Below are 17,313 nucleotides of genomic sequence, written 5' to 3'. Positions count from 1 at the left end.
ATCCTTCTATCCTTTCATCCCTGGCCACCCTTTACGTGAAACAAACCTCTACCTCATTTCTTAGCAGGAATAATGAGCCAAAACACACCATTCTGTTTTAGACAAGGTACGTCAGGTAATGTGAGTGGACTTGTTAAATGGAGTACATTTTCCTCATTTGGGAGGTCTACTCTAAATCATCTCTCCTGCATAAAATAAGGAGCAGAAACTGAGTCAATGAAAGAAAGGGTGGTGGCCAATGTCCTTCCTAGGCCTCCCATTTTAAGAATTTATGTGAAAATTCATTAATACTGGGCTCAATCCAAGGTAGCAAAAATCTTTTCCTCTTTAGAAATGTCTGGCTACCAGAGTTCCAAAAATTGCCTTCTCATTCCCTAACGTCTCCCGTTCTCCATTACGTAACGGGGGAGTGGAGGCTTCGGCCGAATTTCTTTTTAAAGATGATTTTTACAGTCAATGAGCAACGTCAGAGAGTGATGACACCGGGAGGCGGTATCAGCCGGTGCGAGTTCAAGCGAATCCCAACCCTTTTCACTGGCGACTCAGACGCCCGGGGTGCTTGGCAGGTCTGCACCTTTTCCCGTAACCCCCCGCCGCCCGCCCGCGGGAGCACGGCAGCGCGCGAGAGCGCGTGGTCATTGGTCCGCGCGCCGACCTCGGCCCGCGAGCGCCGCCGCCTCCCTTCCCCGCCCCCGGCCCTCCTCCTGGGCGGTGCTTGTCGCCAGCCTCCGCGCCAGTCGCTGACAGCTCCGGCACCGCGAGCTTCTCCTCTCGGGAGAAGGCAGGTAAACAGCCCGGTGGCCTTTTCATTTCGCAGCGCAGGGCGCGGGCGGGGGTCCGGAGCCCTGGGGGGCGGCGGGCGCCGCGAAGCCCGACAACGCGAGCCGGGGGCCGACCTTGGCAGTGAGGGGAGGGGGCTTCCCTGCGGGCGCGTGGCGCGTCCGGCCTGCCCCAGGGTGCGCGTTGGTTTTCGGGTGACGCCGCTTGGTTTTGCTTTTCGGGTGACGCCACTTGGTTTTGTTTTTCGGGTTGGGATTGGGGGCGGTTGGCCGGGCCCCTGGGGAGGGGTGGCGGTGTGCCGCGAGGTCTGATCCTCCCCCACGCGGGTCCGCGGCCCGAGGGGCCGAAGGTCCGGGGAAGTGGGGGCGATCGCCCGGGGCGAACGCGCCTGGCTTCGGGGAGACGAGCCGGGGGGTCGCGGGGCTCCCAGCCGGCGGGCAGAGGCCGGGCACGCCCCGAGGGTGCGCGGAGTGGGGGTGGGGGAGCGGGCGCCCGCCCAGGGCCAAGGCCTCGGCGGGAGAGGAGTCCGGGATGCCTGGGGGCCAGCTCCCCCGGCGAACCCCTCCCGAGAGGCGGCCGCAGTGGTCTAGCCCTCCGCGGAGCGGCCCCCGAGCAGGCGGGCGTGGGCGGGGCCTCGGCCGGGTGGGGCCTCGGGGTGGCCGCGTTCTCCCTCTCGGGCCCGGGAGTGCCCGGCCTCCGGGGACAGATGTCGCCTGCCCCTGATCATGATTATCTAAGTGGCTGCGTATTTTTCTTTCACATAGAGCATCACGGTTTAATAAGCAGTTCCCCACATGCCGAGCATTTGAGATGTTTCCCTTTTCCTTGCGAAAAACTCCAGGTGGAACAGGATTAAAGATTTTTACAAATCAAATTACCAGAAAAAAATAGGAACAGGAAATTGAATAAAAAAGGTCAGATCTATGGAAAAATGAACAACTCTCTCAGACGTTATTAAGAAGGAAGAGGAAAATCACCGGTGAAAAGGAACAATTTCACCTACACAACCACCGAGGAGCTCTTAAAATGCAAAAGAACTAGCTGGAAAGGGAAAGAAAGCAGAGAGCTAGGATGTGATTTGTATCTTATTTGTATCTGACACAAATTTTTCATACTTGTAAAAGGACAATGTCAAGGGGCGCCTGGGTGGCTCAGTTGGTTAAGCGACTGCCTTCGGCTCAGGTCATGATCCTGGAGTTCCGGGATCGAGTCCTGCATTGGGCTCCCTGCTTGGCAGGGAGTCTGCTTCTCCCTCTGACCCTCTCCCCTCTCATGTGCTCTCTTCCTCATTCTCTCTCTCAAATAAATAAATAAAATCTTTAAAAAAAAAAAAAAAGGTCAATGTCAAGATTATAATAGGTACATGGTGAAATGATGAACCATTTGCAGAATAAAATGCAAATGAAAGCAAGTCTGTATTGTCGTTTCACATCTACTAAATGAACAAAAACGATCAAAGTAGTAGTAACAGCAACCCCTCTAAGGCAGTTGCCATGAAACTTGCATGTTCAGTTATCTGAGGATGTGGCGGGGTATTGGGGTTAGAAAGGTGGCTCTGCTACTGATTCTGTGACATCCGGACAGGTCACCTAATTTCCTAATCCTGCTCATGTCCACTCATAAAGTAGAGGAAGTGAAACCTACTTCCGAGTTTGTTGCCAAGATTAACTCTAGGTAAAACTGACCCTTGGTGTGTATACCTTTATTCTTTTCCTGTTCACACCCCACTAGGGATATTGTGAATTACTACACACTTTTTGTAAAACAATCTGGCAATGCATTAAGAAGTTCAAAGTGGTGACCCAGAAAACCCTACCCCTGGGGATTTACCTGCAGTGGAAGAAACAAGCAAACAAAAAAGCCATATGTGGGCACACATTGGTGCAGAATGATCTAAAATTAGAACCAACTGGGAAACAACCTGATTGTACAACAGCAGGGCAGTAGCTCAGAAAATCATGGCACAGTAACTGGTAGGAGCATTATGTAACCATCAAAAGTCATGATTTGGGAGCCTCTGATATATGGGGGAAACTGACAAAGTACAGTTTTCTAAACTGTTTCCTCAAGAGTGAGTGCATGTGTGGAAAATCTGAATTTTGGAAAAGCACCAAAAAATGGACATTTTAACAGAAGTGAGAGGTGATTTTCATGTTCTTTTTTGTTTACATTGCTTTTACTAAATGATGCAATTTTTTAAATAGGTCACATATCTCAATTTTTTAGATGATACGGACCCACAGTTTTCTCTGTGTCCTGTTTGCTGTTTTTTTTTTATATGACCTCATTTTTTTTTCAAATATTGTCTCATTTTTTTCTTGAATAGATTTATTAGTGACTTAGTAATTTATATATTAGGTTTTTCTTTTAAGGAATCAGTTCTTAGATTTACTTATCAATTCTAGTTTTTTTCTTTTTTGTGGTTGGTTTTAAGGATTCCTGAGTATATTCGAAAACTGAGCCATTTCCACCACGCCGAGGCATTTGGTCTTCTCAGAGACACAACTCCAGCTCAGCTGAACCACGACAGATGTATGTACCCTGTGGAATCTCTGGTCTTCTGATGGTTGAAAAGTCTCCAACTGTCACAGAAAATAAGGCTCTGGAAAGGCTGTGATCACAGGCCCCTGCTCGGGAGGCCACTTGGGTCCATATATGTAATTCCTACCATTGCATCATCCTTGCAAAATCAGCTTGATTTTGCAGAGAAAGGGTCACAGCTTTCTCTACAATCAGGCTGAATTACATAAGGAAGCAGCCATTTAAAAAATAATATAATAAAACAATAATCACATAACGTTTCTGTACCAAATTAACGCCAAAGGTGACTGTCCACCAGCTGATGGAAGGTTTTATGAGGTGAAAGGTTTTCGAAGCTGTAGTTTTATCTTACCTGTTCTCTTCTGCCTTTGGGATCTTATTTCTTCTCCCAAGGCAATTGTATCAGCTGTGAACGGCTTTGTATTAAGCATTCACATTGCACCGTCATCTAACCCAGGGATGGTGCTGCATTTAAAATAATCCTAGAGTGAACACTGTGCTTGGCAGCGCTTATAGTCGGGAGCATTTTTTTTTTCCCTGCAATTTGTTAATCCTTTTTCTTCAGCTATGTTCTACTTATTACTGCTAAACTATCGTGTGATCACTTCAAGGGAAGTATGCTCTTCATGAGAAGCATTATAAATGTGGTTAAGTGTTGTGTTCCTGAGGACCTAGTTCTGAAGCCTGGTTAGGAGTGCAGTCCCCTGGGAAGCTTTTATGGATCCCCAGATCCCATTGCTGTTGGCCCAGGAGAGGCTCCAACAACATTGCTTTTTAAAAAGTTCTTCAAGTCATTCTGATGATAGACCAGGTTGGGGGTCCTTGCCCTGTTCAATCCAGGCCTGGGCCTCAGGGTACCAGTGCAACCCCACATCCCAAAATGTTTTGCAAAATGTTGTATAGCTTGCATCAGATTCTGGAAGGGGCAGTATCCTCAAAAAGATTAAAATATGACAAGGTTCTACCTAACCCTGGAAAGACAGGGAATTTTCCTGGGGGCTCTGGGCGGTGGGAAAAGCTGGTGCCACTTCCCAGTTTAACCAATTAAATTTCAAGTTATAACATGGTCTAAGTATTAGAAGTTCGGCCCTTGGCATGAGACCATTAAGCTAGTTCCTACCAGCTCTGTTGTATCCCCATGAATAAATGGGAATAGGATGAACAAGGTAATAATCTGTGGATCTTTCTGGTACCTTCTGTCAAGTTCCATTGCTCTGCCATTGTTCATGTGCCACGTGATCCTAATAATGCCTTGTGTAGCTTTCCAATGTATCCTGATAGCTGGCAGGCCAACCTGGCCCTAGGTTTTCTTCCTGTTCAATGATTTTTTTCTGACTTCTTAATTTTGAGTATCATTTCATCATGTTCTTTAAAATCCCCTTTGAATTCTGATTGAAAGCGTGTCGACTTGATGGATTATTTGAAGATAAATTGGCATCTCTCAATATTGGTTTTCCCAACCAAAAACATACTATATGGCTGGGTGGTGGTGGTGGTGTTGTTGTTTTCTTGTCTTCCTTTACGTCTCTCAGTAAAATTCTTTAGCTTTCCTCATAAAAGTCCTATTTATTTTTAGGTTAAATCCTAGATACTGTAAAAATTTTTTATTGCCATTATAGATGGAATGGCAATATGGAACATTATGGATGGAATGTTTCATCCATGCTAAATCTTCTCACTAATTACGATTAATTTGGGGACTTGCTGGTTTTTTACATATTGATTTCAAAAACTGTACCTAATGAGCTCACTTATTTATTCTAAGACATTTTGGGCCTATTTTCCAAATAGAAGATTGTAGTTGGCTGGAACTTCCATAACAATCTAAAAATCACAGCCACTACTTGCATTTTTGACTTGTTCATTACACGAATGGGACGCCTTTCCTTTTTCCATTAAGATAGGATATAGGCCATGTGTTTGTGGTGGCAATTCTTGATGGGAGGGGACTGCCTGCTAGTTCTACAGAAACTTTAACAGCTTAAACTTAAGAAATTAAAGTGGAGGTTGATTTTAATTGAAAACTTTTCAGTATCTGCAGAGAATCTTACTGTTCTGTCATCTTAACCTATTCATAGATTTCCTGATTTTGAGCCATCTTCGCATTCCTAAAATAATCCTTACTGGTCACAGTGTATTCTTCTTTCACTAAACTGTTAAAATCAGTTTGGCGGTATTTTCTTTTGGATTTTGGCATCCGTTCTGGTGGAGGCCGGGTGACTAAGGGCGTGAGCCCTGCACTTGAAATGCTGGGGTTTCAATCTCAGCCCTTGTCCCCTTGTCCCCTTGGCTATAGACACCGCTTCTCAGGGGAAGATGCCCTGACATTTATCTCTGCTGAGTTCCCGACTCTTAAAACAATTGCCTAAATTGATACTCCTACTTGAATGTCTCCTAGGTATAGCCAAGTTAACGCGTCCAAACCACAGCCCCCGGTTTTCTCTCCAAGCGGGGCCCTCCACCCGTCTCCCTCATTTCAGGAGATGGCATCACCCCCCAAGCTAAATATCTTACCCACCATCTGTGTCCCCAGCCACTACTAGTACACAATGCTAGAACCTTAGAGGACACTTAAATATTTGTTGAATGAATCAATATGTTCCATAATACTACATAGTAATATGTAATTTAAGACGACTTTTTCCACCATTTCTTTTATAGTTCTTGGTCAGTTCAAGTTTTCTATATATTTAAAAACTGGCACATATTAGTTGTTCCATAAATACTTGTTGACTGCATTAATTCTAAAGTCAATATTTATAATTTATATATATATTTATTTATTTATTTGAGAGAGAGAGAATGAGAGAGAGCAGGAGAGGGAGGAGGGTCAGAGGGAGAAGCAGACTCCCTGCCGAGCAGGGAGCCCGACGCGGGACTCGATCCAGGGACTCCAGGATCATGACCTGAGCCGAAGGCAGTCGCTTAACCAACTGAGCCACCCAGGCGCCCCTATAATCTATATTTTAAAAGCAACCCATCCCACACGGATTTTTAATTCCTAAAACACATTTGCATTTGGAAGGAGGTTACCCTTTTAAAGCCTTCTCTTTCTAAGGTTATGTGGCCTTTCCCATTCCCCATGTGGAGCTATGTAGTGGGGTGTGTTTGTGTGCGAATTGCATTTTCAAGTCAGTTGATTTTATTTAGCAATTCCTCATTTTCCTGGGTTTTAAGTTCTACTTTCATCTCTTTTATTTCTTTATAACTACAATGCTTTATTTTGAAATTTTCTCTTTCTGTTTTCTTCCTTTGTTGAGTTGAATAATCATTTAATTTATTTTCATTCTTTCTGTTCAATTACACCACCCACACTCCTTTGATAGTCAGGTGGGTTCCTTTATTTCCACACCCTGCCTTCTTGGCATCATTCACCTCTCTTGTGGTTTTGGTTTGGTTATTTTTTTCTTTTTGACTAGACTGATAAGTGTAAGTGATATGTCTTTTTTTTTTTTGGCCCCATTTTATCTGATTTTTAATGATTTTGAATATCTTTTCAAGCCCTTTTGGCTTTTCATCTTCTATAAATTATCAGTTTTTGTATCTTTTGGCCCTTTTGTCTGTTTTTGTCTTATTACTATTTCTTACTGCTTTTAAGAATTCCTTGTAGGTTCTAGAAATGAATCCTCTGTTGGCCGTAAATACTACAAATATTTTTCCCATTATGTCCTTCTCTTAATTTTGTCCATAGTGTCCTTCACAGCATTAAACAAGAATCCTTAACTTTCATGTCATAAAATTCTTACTTGCCTCTTGGTTTGTGCTCTTTGTTTTAAAAGCCCTCCGGCCACTCCTCCTCCAGGTCACACAGGCGTTCACCTGTAGTTTGTTCTTCTAACAATGTGCTTTTCCCTTTCTAAGTTAGGTCTGTATTCCACCTAGAGTGCACTCTTGCACGTGGTGTAGGGGATCCAGTTTTATGTTTCTTCGGTTTCCCGGAAGCATCTGCTCAACAGCCTTCCTCTCCCCATTGATTTGTGGTGGCTGCTTTATTGTATATCAAGTCCCTACTAAAGTATATATACAAGGGCTTATCTCTGAATGTGCCCTTCTGCTCTCCCTGGCTGGTTGTTCTGTTCCTAGACTTCGACTGTGTGGTCTTTATTGCTCTGGCTTTGTAGTAGGATTTAAGGTCTGATCCAGTAGATTCCCTTCTCTTTTCTGTTCCTTTTTAAAGTTGAGTTTGCTATTCATGGACATTCCTTTCACCTTATAAGTTTATTGAACTCCTCAAAAAGCCCAGGTGGACTTTGGATTGGCATTTTATTGAAATGACAGGTTCATTGGGGGGGGAGGTAATTAACAGACATCTTTCTAATACTAAGTCATCCCAGTCAAAGCCATGGAGTACCTTTCCGTTTTTACAGATAATCTACAGTGGTCTTTACTGGAGTTATTTTTGTTCAAGTCTTATTTTTTTCTCAGTTAAGTCAAGTCCTAGATATTTTACAGTTTGGTTTGCTATTGTGATTATCTTCTTTCTATTTTTTTTTTTTAAAGATTTTATTATTTATTTTACAGAGAGAGAGAACAAGCAGGGGGAGCAGCAGAGGGAGAGGGAGAAGCAGACTCCCCGCTGAGCAGGGAGCCCAATGCAGGGCTCGATCCCAGGAACCTGGGATCATGACCTGACCCAAAGGCAGACGCTTAACCGACTGAGCCACCCAGGATTATCTTCTTTCTTACGTTTTTTTCCTAAGTTGATTATTGCTGGTGTAGAGAAATGCTGTTGATTTTTTTAGGCCAGTCTCATATCCCACAGCCTTGCTGAACTCTAATACTGGGTCTCTTGTCATCTCTGACCAATCTGCTGGGTTTTCTGTGTATGATCACTTTAATTGCAAGTAATGACGGCTAGCTCTTTCCTTGCAGTTCTTGCCCCGGTTATTTCTTTGTCTCTGCCTATGACATTGGACAGGACCTCCAGTCCTGTGACGATGGACATCCTTGTCTTATTTCTGATCTTAAAGGACATGCATTCAGAGGTTATCCACCAAGTCTGTTTGCTGGTTTTGTTATATAACCTTTATCAAGTTAGGGGAGTCTCCTCCTATTCCTAGTCTGCTAAGAGTATTTTTTTTTTTTTTTTTTTAGTGTTAAATAGGTATTGACCTCTGTCAAATACTTAATGTCTTCTTTGTTTGTTTTGTTTTTCACTATTTGTTTTTTTATTTATGTCATGCTGGGTGTGGGAGCCTGAAATCTGGAGGTGATGGGTCTTCCCCTTCTCACGCCCTTGACAAGCACAGCTGAGATTGGTCCCTGAAACCTCTGAACTGGGGCCATTTGGACAGGGCCAGAGCCTGTATCCCTGTCTCCCGCCAGATGGGCCCTCCTCACAGGCCAGGGAGGGAGGGCTCCCGGACACCCACTCAGGGCCTGACTCAAGTACTATAGTTTTCACTGGGCCACCTGTGCCCCTCACTGGTCCCAAAGCCCCTACCCGGCCAAGGTCTGGAGGTGGTAGGGGGGAACAGTGGCCCCTGGGGGCTAATAAAGCCATTTAACTTGACTGTGGCTTTGGCTGGGCCCAGCATTTGAGGGGATGGGGGCCAAGGTGTGTCTCAAGGTAAGATGCTGGGGAAGCTTTTTAGATAGGCCTCAGCGTCCACATCTGTGAGATAGGAGGACTTCTCTGCCCACAGTAGACACAGTGTCTACGTAGTGCAGGAAGGAGATGCATCCAGGGGCTCGACTAGAGGGGAGGAAGCCCAGGGCCCCTGCCTACTCCCTGGAGCTCAGGGCCCACTCTTGGGACCCTGTTGCTTCCTCTGTTGCCTGCCCAACTGGCAGAAGTGCGGCCAATTGGGGTTGAGGCCAAAGGCCTGCAATCTCTGGTGACTAAACTCACATCTATCAGGTGTCACCTTGGGGCCCAGGAGATATGCCTCCTTGCCCCTCCTCCGCCTCTGGGGGGGGGACTGGCTTCTGGGTGGGTGACACAGGGCCCGCCCCTTCCTGTGTTGGGGCTGCTTCCTGCCGGCCCCATCAGGTGCCCGCAGCACCCCCTGTGGGCTGGCTTTGTCTCTCTGTGGCTTCCCCGTGGCTTCCGTGATCCATCTCCTCTGGGCAAAGTGACTTGAAGATCTGCCTCTTTTTCCAAGAGTTCTGGGCCTTCCAGCTCTACAGCCCCTGGTCCTGCAGAGGCCCCGGCTCTGACCTGTACAAGCAGGTTCTCTTCAGGGAGCACCACTCCCCTCCTCCAGCTCTGGGTTGTCCCAGTACTCCTCCAGGTGGGCCAGTTCTCTCGGGGTGTCAGGGCTGTGAATGTCCTTCTGCCCCTTCAGCCACTCCAGTGAGTTGGCATCCCCCCGGGGCTTCTCCCCCCAGCGGTAGCGTGCTTCTGCAGCAACCTGAGAGCCACCTGCCCGGCACTGTCCTCGCCCTCGCCGCCCTCCACCCTCCCACAATGCCTGGAAGCTTTCCTTGAGCTGTTTCTGTGCATCTACATAACTTTTCGACGAGATCTGCTGGAATCTCTGATTGGAGGTCTCCACGTCTGAGTTTGCCTTCTTTCTCCAAGATAACCTTCCTTCCACAGCCCTTCAGGGACGGAGCCGCATCTTCTTCTGCTTCCCTTTGGCCGCCAGCGCTTCCTCGCTCTCCGAGGACGGTGCTGTTCTCTGATAGAAGGTGGCATCTTTCTGATAAATGCAGGGATCCTTCTTCTTCAACGAGGAGAGAGTCCTGCAGAAATCACGCTCCCTCTGGGGGTCAAATTCCACATGCTCATCACTGTAGAGTCAGACTTAGAGCTGGAGGCACCACCGGGGTCCAGGTCCCGGGCCCTGGAGCGATCTGGAAGCTGCTGCAGCTCCTGGTGCCTCTGGTAGTGGCCGTACCGAGTGGCCGAGGCCACGTTGACCCGAAGGGGCGATGACCCACACGGTTTGGCCTGGTGGCTCTGCCCTTCATGTCTCGAAAAGTACCAAAGGATCGGGCCACAAGCCGACCACTGACAGGGAGTATCTTCCAGGAATTCAGAAACCCCGTCTCCATCCCCAGCAATTTCACTCGCCAGCACTGCAATCCTAGGTATGTCACTTGATGTCTGTGAATCTTGGTAGCCCAATTCGCAGAGTGACAGGTTTGCATTCGCTGACACCAGATATTCTTCATTTCATCACAAGCAGGAAGAGATTCTCCAAGGTCTCCTGTAAGTTTTGAGTCCCTCTTATGTTTAGAAATGCGTCTCTACTTCAAAATGTAGCTGCTATGTTGAATACTTTTCATAACTCAGTATTGCTTTTGTTGTTCTCAAGTGATTCTAAAATGATCTTGTCCTCATGTATTCTGTCGTTAGCCAACTTTATCCAATACTCAGCCTTAATGGAGTCCCGAACAGCAACGCGTGCCCACGGCTCTGAGGCCCTCTTGCCTCCTGGTCTCTCTCGTCTCACATACATAGCTTGAGAGGGAGGAGTGAGAACCGAGCCCTTCCTTTGTCTCCCTCCAGGCCTCCTCCACCATTCTGTGTCCGTCCATGCAGTTGCCCAAAACCCTGACTCTTCCAGTCTCTCACCCTCCACATCAAACACCAAGCCCTCCAGAAGCTACCTTCCAATCAGACCATCCATGACCGTCCTTCCCTGACAAGGCCACCATCTCTAGCTCAGTCCCTGCAGGAGCCTTGAGACTAGTTTCCCTGCACTCGCACGCATGCGCGCATGCACACACAGGCCCCAGTCCATCCTCCACAACGTTCTTTCTCAAAGAGAACCCAGAGCTCTTCACTGGCTCCCTAGTACTTTCGGGATCAAGTCCAGATGACTTAACATGTCCTATCATTAGGCTACATATAGTAACCCACGGGGACACTCTTGAGAATGAAAAGGGCACTATTAATATTAGCACCAGGTACAGCAGGTGTAAACTGTCCCAGGGAAGACGGGATGTCTGCACCCCTTGCTGGTGAGGCCCTTTACTGCCTGGCCCCGTCTGCCTCTCCACCACACATGCAGGCTCCTCTCCCGCGAAGCCCCCTGTGGTCCTTCCCCCGCCCCGCGCTCCCCCCCCCTCCCCCCGCAGTGTTCTCTCTCACTGCCTGTCTCCACTCCGAATGCCCTGTGGCCCCTTCCACCTCGTGCACCCGGCTTCCCGAGGAACGAGGCCCTCTCTGTGCCTCCCTTCCTAGGTGGTCTGATCATCTGCCCACATGTCTCCACAGCTTACAGAGCTGTGACTCTTACAGCCTCGGACCAGGCATGTTCAAAGCCAACCTGCGCGTTCCTCCCCTTGCAACAGCGTCTCCCTCCTGCCCCGACCGTGTCAGCAATCCTCACTGGTGGCGGATGGCACATGAACTCAGCGTTCCTATAACTGGACTGTGCATGTTGGACAGCGGGCCAGTGCAGGGAAGAGGGTTTTGAAAATTCATACATATGGTTCACTTTTGTAACAGGTTAATTTTTAGTTTGGTTATGATGCTTTATTACAGATGTTTCCACACTCATCCATTCATTCCACATTTATCGCGTCGGGCTATGAGCCAGGTACTCCATTTAGGCACTAGGGCCACTGCTGTGAACAAAGCGAAACTCCCACCCTGGGGGAGCCCGCACTCCCGCGGAGAAGGCGAACAGTAAGCAAACAGTAAATCGTAGATGTCAGGTAGGCATCCCCACTCTGGAGAAAAGCAGGAGAGGGGGATAGGATGCGGGCTGCTGACTTCGGTAGAGTGGCTCGGGCAGCCCCACGGGGGTGGCATCAGGGCAGACTGGAGCCATACGAGTAACCGAGTAACCGGAGGGGGAGCCTTCCAGGCCCCAGGAGCAGCAAGTGCAAAGGCCCTGAGATGAGAAAGTGCTTATCAAGTGTGAGGAGCAGGAGGCCAGAGAGAGGCGGGCAGCTGGAGGCAGTCACGTGCGGCACGGTCAGGACTTGGGGTCTTACCCTGAGCTTGAACATGTGGGCTGCTTGGTGGGGGAAGGGAAGAGGCATGGTGTGACCTACATAAAAAAATGGTTGTCTGAGCTTCTGGGCTGCTGAGTAGAGAACACGCAGTGGGGGCAGGAGAAAAGCAGGGAGGCTGGTTGGAGGCTGTTGAAAGACCCCCATGAGAAGCAACAGACGCTTCACCCAGGATAGTAAGTAATGTTGGGAAATGTGAGTAGTTTCGGGATTTAGGATTTATTTTCTTTTTTTAAGATTTTATTTATTTGAGAGAAAGAGCACATGAGAGAGGGGAGGGTCAGAGGGAGAACAGACTCCCCACCGAGCAGGGAGCCCGATGCAGGACTTGATCCAGGGACTCCAGGATCATGACCTGAGCCGAAGGCAGTCGCTTAACTGACTGAGCCACCCAGGCACCCTAGGATTTATTTTCAAGGTAGAGCCGATAACATTTGCTGGGAGATTCACTGTGTGCTGTGAAAAAGAGGAAATTCAAGAGTAACTCTGGAGTGGGGGTCAGGGGGGTGGGTGCCTGGCTGGCTCAGTCGGTGGAGCATGCGACTCTTGATCTCGGGGTTGTAAGTTGGAGCCCCACATTGGCATGGAGTTTACTTTAAATAAATAAATACATAAATAAAATCTTAAAAAGAAAAAAAAAGAATTCCAGGGTATTGGCTGGGTTTGGCTGATTGGGGTGAATGAAGTCGTTGTTGACATGAAACCCCATTAGATTGGGAGCTGTTGACTGGGGTGGCGCTCCCCTAGTCCGGTTCCCTACGGTGTGTGAGTGAAGGCGTGGGCAGCAAGGAGGCTGAGAGCTAGAGCCCGTGAACACTGGGGAGTACAGCAGGGAGAGGCCCGCAGGAGACCAGTACCAGGGGCTCAAGAGGCGAGGATAAGGCCAGGTGGCACATCTCAGGACCCTGCCCCTCCCACCCGACCCAGAAGAGCCTCCAGAAGGCCTGATTGATTGGCATGAGCTGAGCAGTTGAACCTGCTTTCGTAACTTTCAAATATATTTTTATTTACCTGTGGCCACCAAGATTTTTCAATAAGGATAGAAGCATAAATGGAAGGTGAATCATTTACTTATTTCATTATTCTCCTCCCTCTGAATGTCTGTGCGTCTTTGATCTCTGCCCTTAGAACTGAGCATCTTCCATCTGAAAGATTTTTTTCATTTTATAAGTGTACATTCTGCAAAGGGTCATAAATTATTATCCAGGGCAACTTAGTTTGGTTGTGGATTCCTGAACTGTGCCAGCCCTTTTCTGTAAGATGTGTTTCTTTGGTACCAAATGTTAGGAGAAAATAAGTCCCTCATAAGCCGTTAAGTGCTGAACTAAAACTCATTCAGTGACTTGTGAACCCAGGCATTTTTTTTTTTTCAAAGACTTTATTTATTTGACAGAGAGAGACGCAGTGAGAGAGGGAACACAAGCAGGGGGAGTGGGAGAGGGAGAAGCAGGCTTCCCACGAGCAGGGAGCCCGATGCGGGGCTCGATCCCAGGACCCTGGGATCATGACCTGAGCCGAAGGCAGATGCTCAACGACTGAGCCACCCAGGCGCCCCAAACCCAGGCATTTTTATCCTGCTTCGAGCGGCTCTTTTTATAGATGATGAATTTACAAGAGGGCTTTCAAAATCCTGCGTGTTTCCTGTTTCCAAAAAGTACCGTATTGAGAAGTACTTTGAGGAAATTCTTGCAGGCATTTATCTGTTCAGAGGGCATTAATTCCTTCACCAAACAAGTCACTGTTGTGTGTCTGCCAGGCAGCGCCCTGGCCCCTGAGGAGAGAGCAACAGACAAGACGCCCTCCCTGCTAGTGCCCGTTCCCACAGACGAAAGAAGACACAAGCCAGTGATTTTCAAAGTTAATTCCTGCAAAGCTCAGGTGGGGGGCTTCCCAACTTCCAAGACTTCCATAAGGGCCACCCCAAGTTCTCAGAAGGTTCCAGAAGGGGCTACAACAGGATCCTCGTAGCAGTCCACACAACAGCCAGGGACTTGTCTCCACTCCCAGCCCCCACAAGTGGCTGCTCGGGGACAAGGGAATGAGACCCATATTGGTGGATAAAGGGTTCCCTTTGGTGTAGAGGCCCCAGACCCCACAGGAGCCAGGGTCCCCCCAAGGACATTCCCGGTTACAATAATCACTGCCCTAAAGATGCTCAAAGCTATGGCAGGCCCACCAGATGTTTCTAGTTTCACCCAGCCCGGATGCAGTTTATCAATCAAGTTATTTTTACCATAAGCAACGTTGTTGACATTCCATCTCTATCAGGTTTCCAGGAAATAGAGCCAGAAATGATAATTAAGGTCAAATTTGTCCTTAGAGAAGGAAAAAGAGTTGTGTTAATGCTTTATTTGAAATCACTTCTGTCGTAAGTGCTGCAAAGGAGAAGTAGGAGTGGGGAGCCTTTGTGACCGACGTGCAGATGCCCTTGCTGTGCGTTCATTCATTATGCAGCAAACGTAGGACACTGACACCCTTCTCGTTTTGCAGCTAAGTCATCATGGTGAAAAGCCACATCGGCGGCTGGATCCTGGTTCTCTTTGTGGCCACATGGAGTGACGTGGGCCTCTGCAAGAAGCGGCCGAAGCCTGGAGGAGGCTGGAACACCGGGGGAAGCCGATACCCAGGGCAGGGCAGTCCTGGAGGCAACCGCTACCCACCCCAGGGCGGAGGCGGCTGGGGTCAGCCCCACGGTGGTGGCTGGGGACAGCCCCACGGTGGCGGCTGGGGTCAGCCCCACGGTGGCGGCTGGGGACAGCCTCACGGTGGTGGCGGCTGGGGTCAAGGTGGTGGCAGCCACAGTCAGTGGGGCAAGCCCAATAAGCCCAAAACCAACATGAAGCACATGGCAGGAGCCGCGGCAGCCGGGGCGGTAGTGGGGGGCCTGGGTGGCTACATGCTGGGGAGTGCCATGAGCAGGCCCCTCATTCATTTCGGCAACGACTACGAGGACCGTTACTATCGTGAGAACATGTACCGCTACCCCAACCAAGTGTACTACAAGCCGGTGGATCAGTACAGCAGCCAGAACAACTTCGTGCACGACTGCGTCAACATCACGGTCAAGCAGCACACAGTGACCACCACCACCAAGGGGGAGAACTTCACGGAGACCGACATGAAGATCATGGAGCGCGTAGTGGAGCAGATGTGCGTCAGCCAGTACCAGAGAGAGTCCGAGGCTTACTACCAAAGAGGGGCGAGTGCCATCCTCTTCTCCCCGCCGCCTGTGATCCTCCTCATCTCGCTGCTCATTCTCCTGATAGTGGGATGAAGAGAATGAGCATCCCGTCCTCTCCAACGTCTTCATCTTTTACAGGTTGGGGGAGGGGGTGTCTACCTACAGCCCTTTAGTGGTGGTGTCTCATTCCTGCTTCTCTCTTTATCACCCATAGGCTAATACCCTTGGCCCCGATAGCCCTGGGAAATGTGGAGCAGACCCAGGATGCTATTTATTAGAGCCCCCGTGTGATTGAATCTTTCAGGGGCCCATGCTAGCGCTGGGCTGGGAATAACAGCAGTTGACCTAGGGCTTATTTTTATTTTATCTTATTTTATTTTTTGTCTAGTGCAGCAGGTTGAGGCCAAAACAATTCTCAAAACAGTCTTCAAATACCTTTGCCTGAAAACCTCTGGCTCCTTCCCCAGCTAGAGCTCAGTACACTAATACCCCATCTTAACTGTGATTTCATAGCAACTTGGGGAAATTTTTCTCATCCGTTCTAAAAGAATCCGATCGCATTTTCCTGTGCAAAGAGCATTTCTGCCAAATTTAAAAGGAGGCCACATGATACTCATTCAAAAAGCGAAACTAGAAATCCTTCGCTCTTGGACCCCAGGTCAGCCCACCAGAGAGCAGAGAACTGGGACGATGGTTTGCATTCTGTGGTGTGGGCCACACAGCAGCCAGAACATCAAGCGTAAATAGTCATGCGACACTAGACCTCGGCAGAGGATGTTTTCACAGGGAATGAACATAACCAACAGTGCGAAAATGCTAAAAAAAATCCCACACTTGGGAGTGGTGCCCTTCGAGGCAAGCTCCCATTTGGGACATGTAAAGCACCTACATGTGCCATTCCTTTCTTTCATAATCTAAACTCTAGATAATTAAGGCAGTAAAAAATTGAACTGCCTTCCGGGCACTGAGAGCAAATCTTTGTTCATTTATCTGTAAACCAGAATGATTTTGACACAGGAAGGTGCAGCTGTTAAAATAACCAACATCCTAGAGGATTGCGTAATGGAGAAAATGATTAGTAGACAAAGAAAAATGATTGCATTTCTTCATTGCTGTCTCATAATTGTCAAAAACCAGAATTATGTCAAGTCCTAGTTTCTATAATCGGTTTTTGAATCAAAGAATGGAAGGCCATCCAAAAAAATATCTTAGGTCAGACATGACAGAAATATCCATTCAGGGTGGAAAAAAGGAATTCTGTTAACTGTTATTTAAGTAAGGTGAAATTATTGTCTGGATTGTTCAATATTGTCACCTAGCAGATAAATTAGCATTCTGCAATGTTCCTGGCTTGCACTGTGCGGGTATTTGATGTAAAAAAAAAAAAAAAAAGAGTTATTATATATATATATTGTGTATGACAGACTTAGAAATTTTGGTTAAAGGAGTTAACATCGGATATATCTAATGCACAACAGGTTTTGTAAGGTACTAAATACTTAATATGTAGAAAACCCTTTTGCGTGGTCCTCAGGCTTACATGTGCACTGAATAGTTTTGTATGATAGATCCATCGTGGTCTTCGAAATATGCATGTACTTTATATTTTCTATATTTGTAACTTTGCATGTACTTGTATAAAAAAATGTATACATGTTCGAAATCTTGACTAGAATTAAACAGAAGCTAAGTGAGTGTGTCCCATGGTGTTTGCAGTGACATTCACCGCTGCGCCCTGTGTTGGCAAGGCCAGGGTGGGGGTGATGCGAGCAAGGCGCCACTCGAGGTCCCCGAGCTCCTGCGGCGGCCCGTGTCCTGTGCACCTGCTCCCAGTCCTGCCTTCAGCATACTCCCAGTCACACGCCAGCTCCTCCCTGCTGCCTTTTCATTTTTTCCACAAA

At 47.9% G+C, this 17,313-nt stretch overlaps 1 protein-coding gene and 1 pseudogene across 2 annotated transcripts; one reads left to right on the top strand and one right to left on the bottom strand.

Annotated features, from left to right (window-relative positions):
* Positions 1-631: 631 nt before the first annotated feature.
* Positions 632-17,111, top strand: PRNP (prion protein (Kanno blood group)). 2 transcript variants are annotated; one of them, XM_045885437.3, is made up of 3 exons: positions 637-785; positions 3,215-3,312; positions 14,722-17,111. In XM_045885437.3, exon 3 carries the CDS (start codon positions 14,732-14,734, stop codon positions 15,503-15,505), a length of 774 nt encoding a protein of 257 aa, XP_045741393.1. In that variant the 5' UTR covers positions 637-785; positions 3,215-3,312; positions 14,722-14,731; the 3' UTR covers positions 15,506-17,111. The 2 variants fall into 2 exon arrangements, with proteins under 2 accessions (XP_045741394.1, XP_045741393.1); XM_045885438.3 differs by lacking the exon at positions 3,215-3,312 and having other exon boundaries at positions 632-785.
* LOC123852073 (protein KRI1 homolog) lies at positions 9,501-10,898 on the bottom strand (annotated as a pseudogene).
* Positions 17,112-17,313: the final 202 nt, after the last annotated feature.

This window comes from Mirounga angustirostris, unplaced genomic scaffold (assembly GCF_029215605.1).
Source record: "Mirounga angustirostris isolate CCGP_5_RB_7025 unplaced genomic scaffold, mMirAng1.0.hap1 SCAF_10, whole genome shotgun sequence".
NCBI lineage: Eukaryota > Metazoa > Chordata > Mammalia > Carnivora > Phocidae > Mirounga > Mirounga angustirostris.
This window is presented reverse-complemented; position numbering and strand designations above follow the sequence as displayed.

Bases quoted from the DNA above. Each gene is read 5' to 3' on its own strand.
- PRNP (XM_045885438.3), top strand. From the start codon at position 14,732: ATGGTGAAAAGCCACATCGGCGGCTGGATCCTGGTTCTCTTTGTGGCC.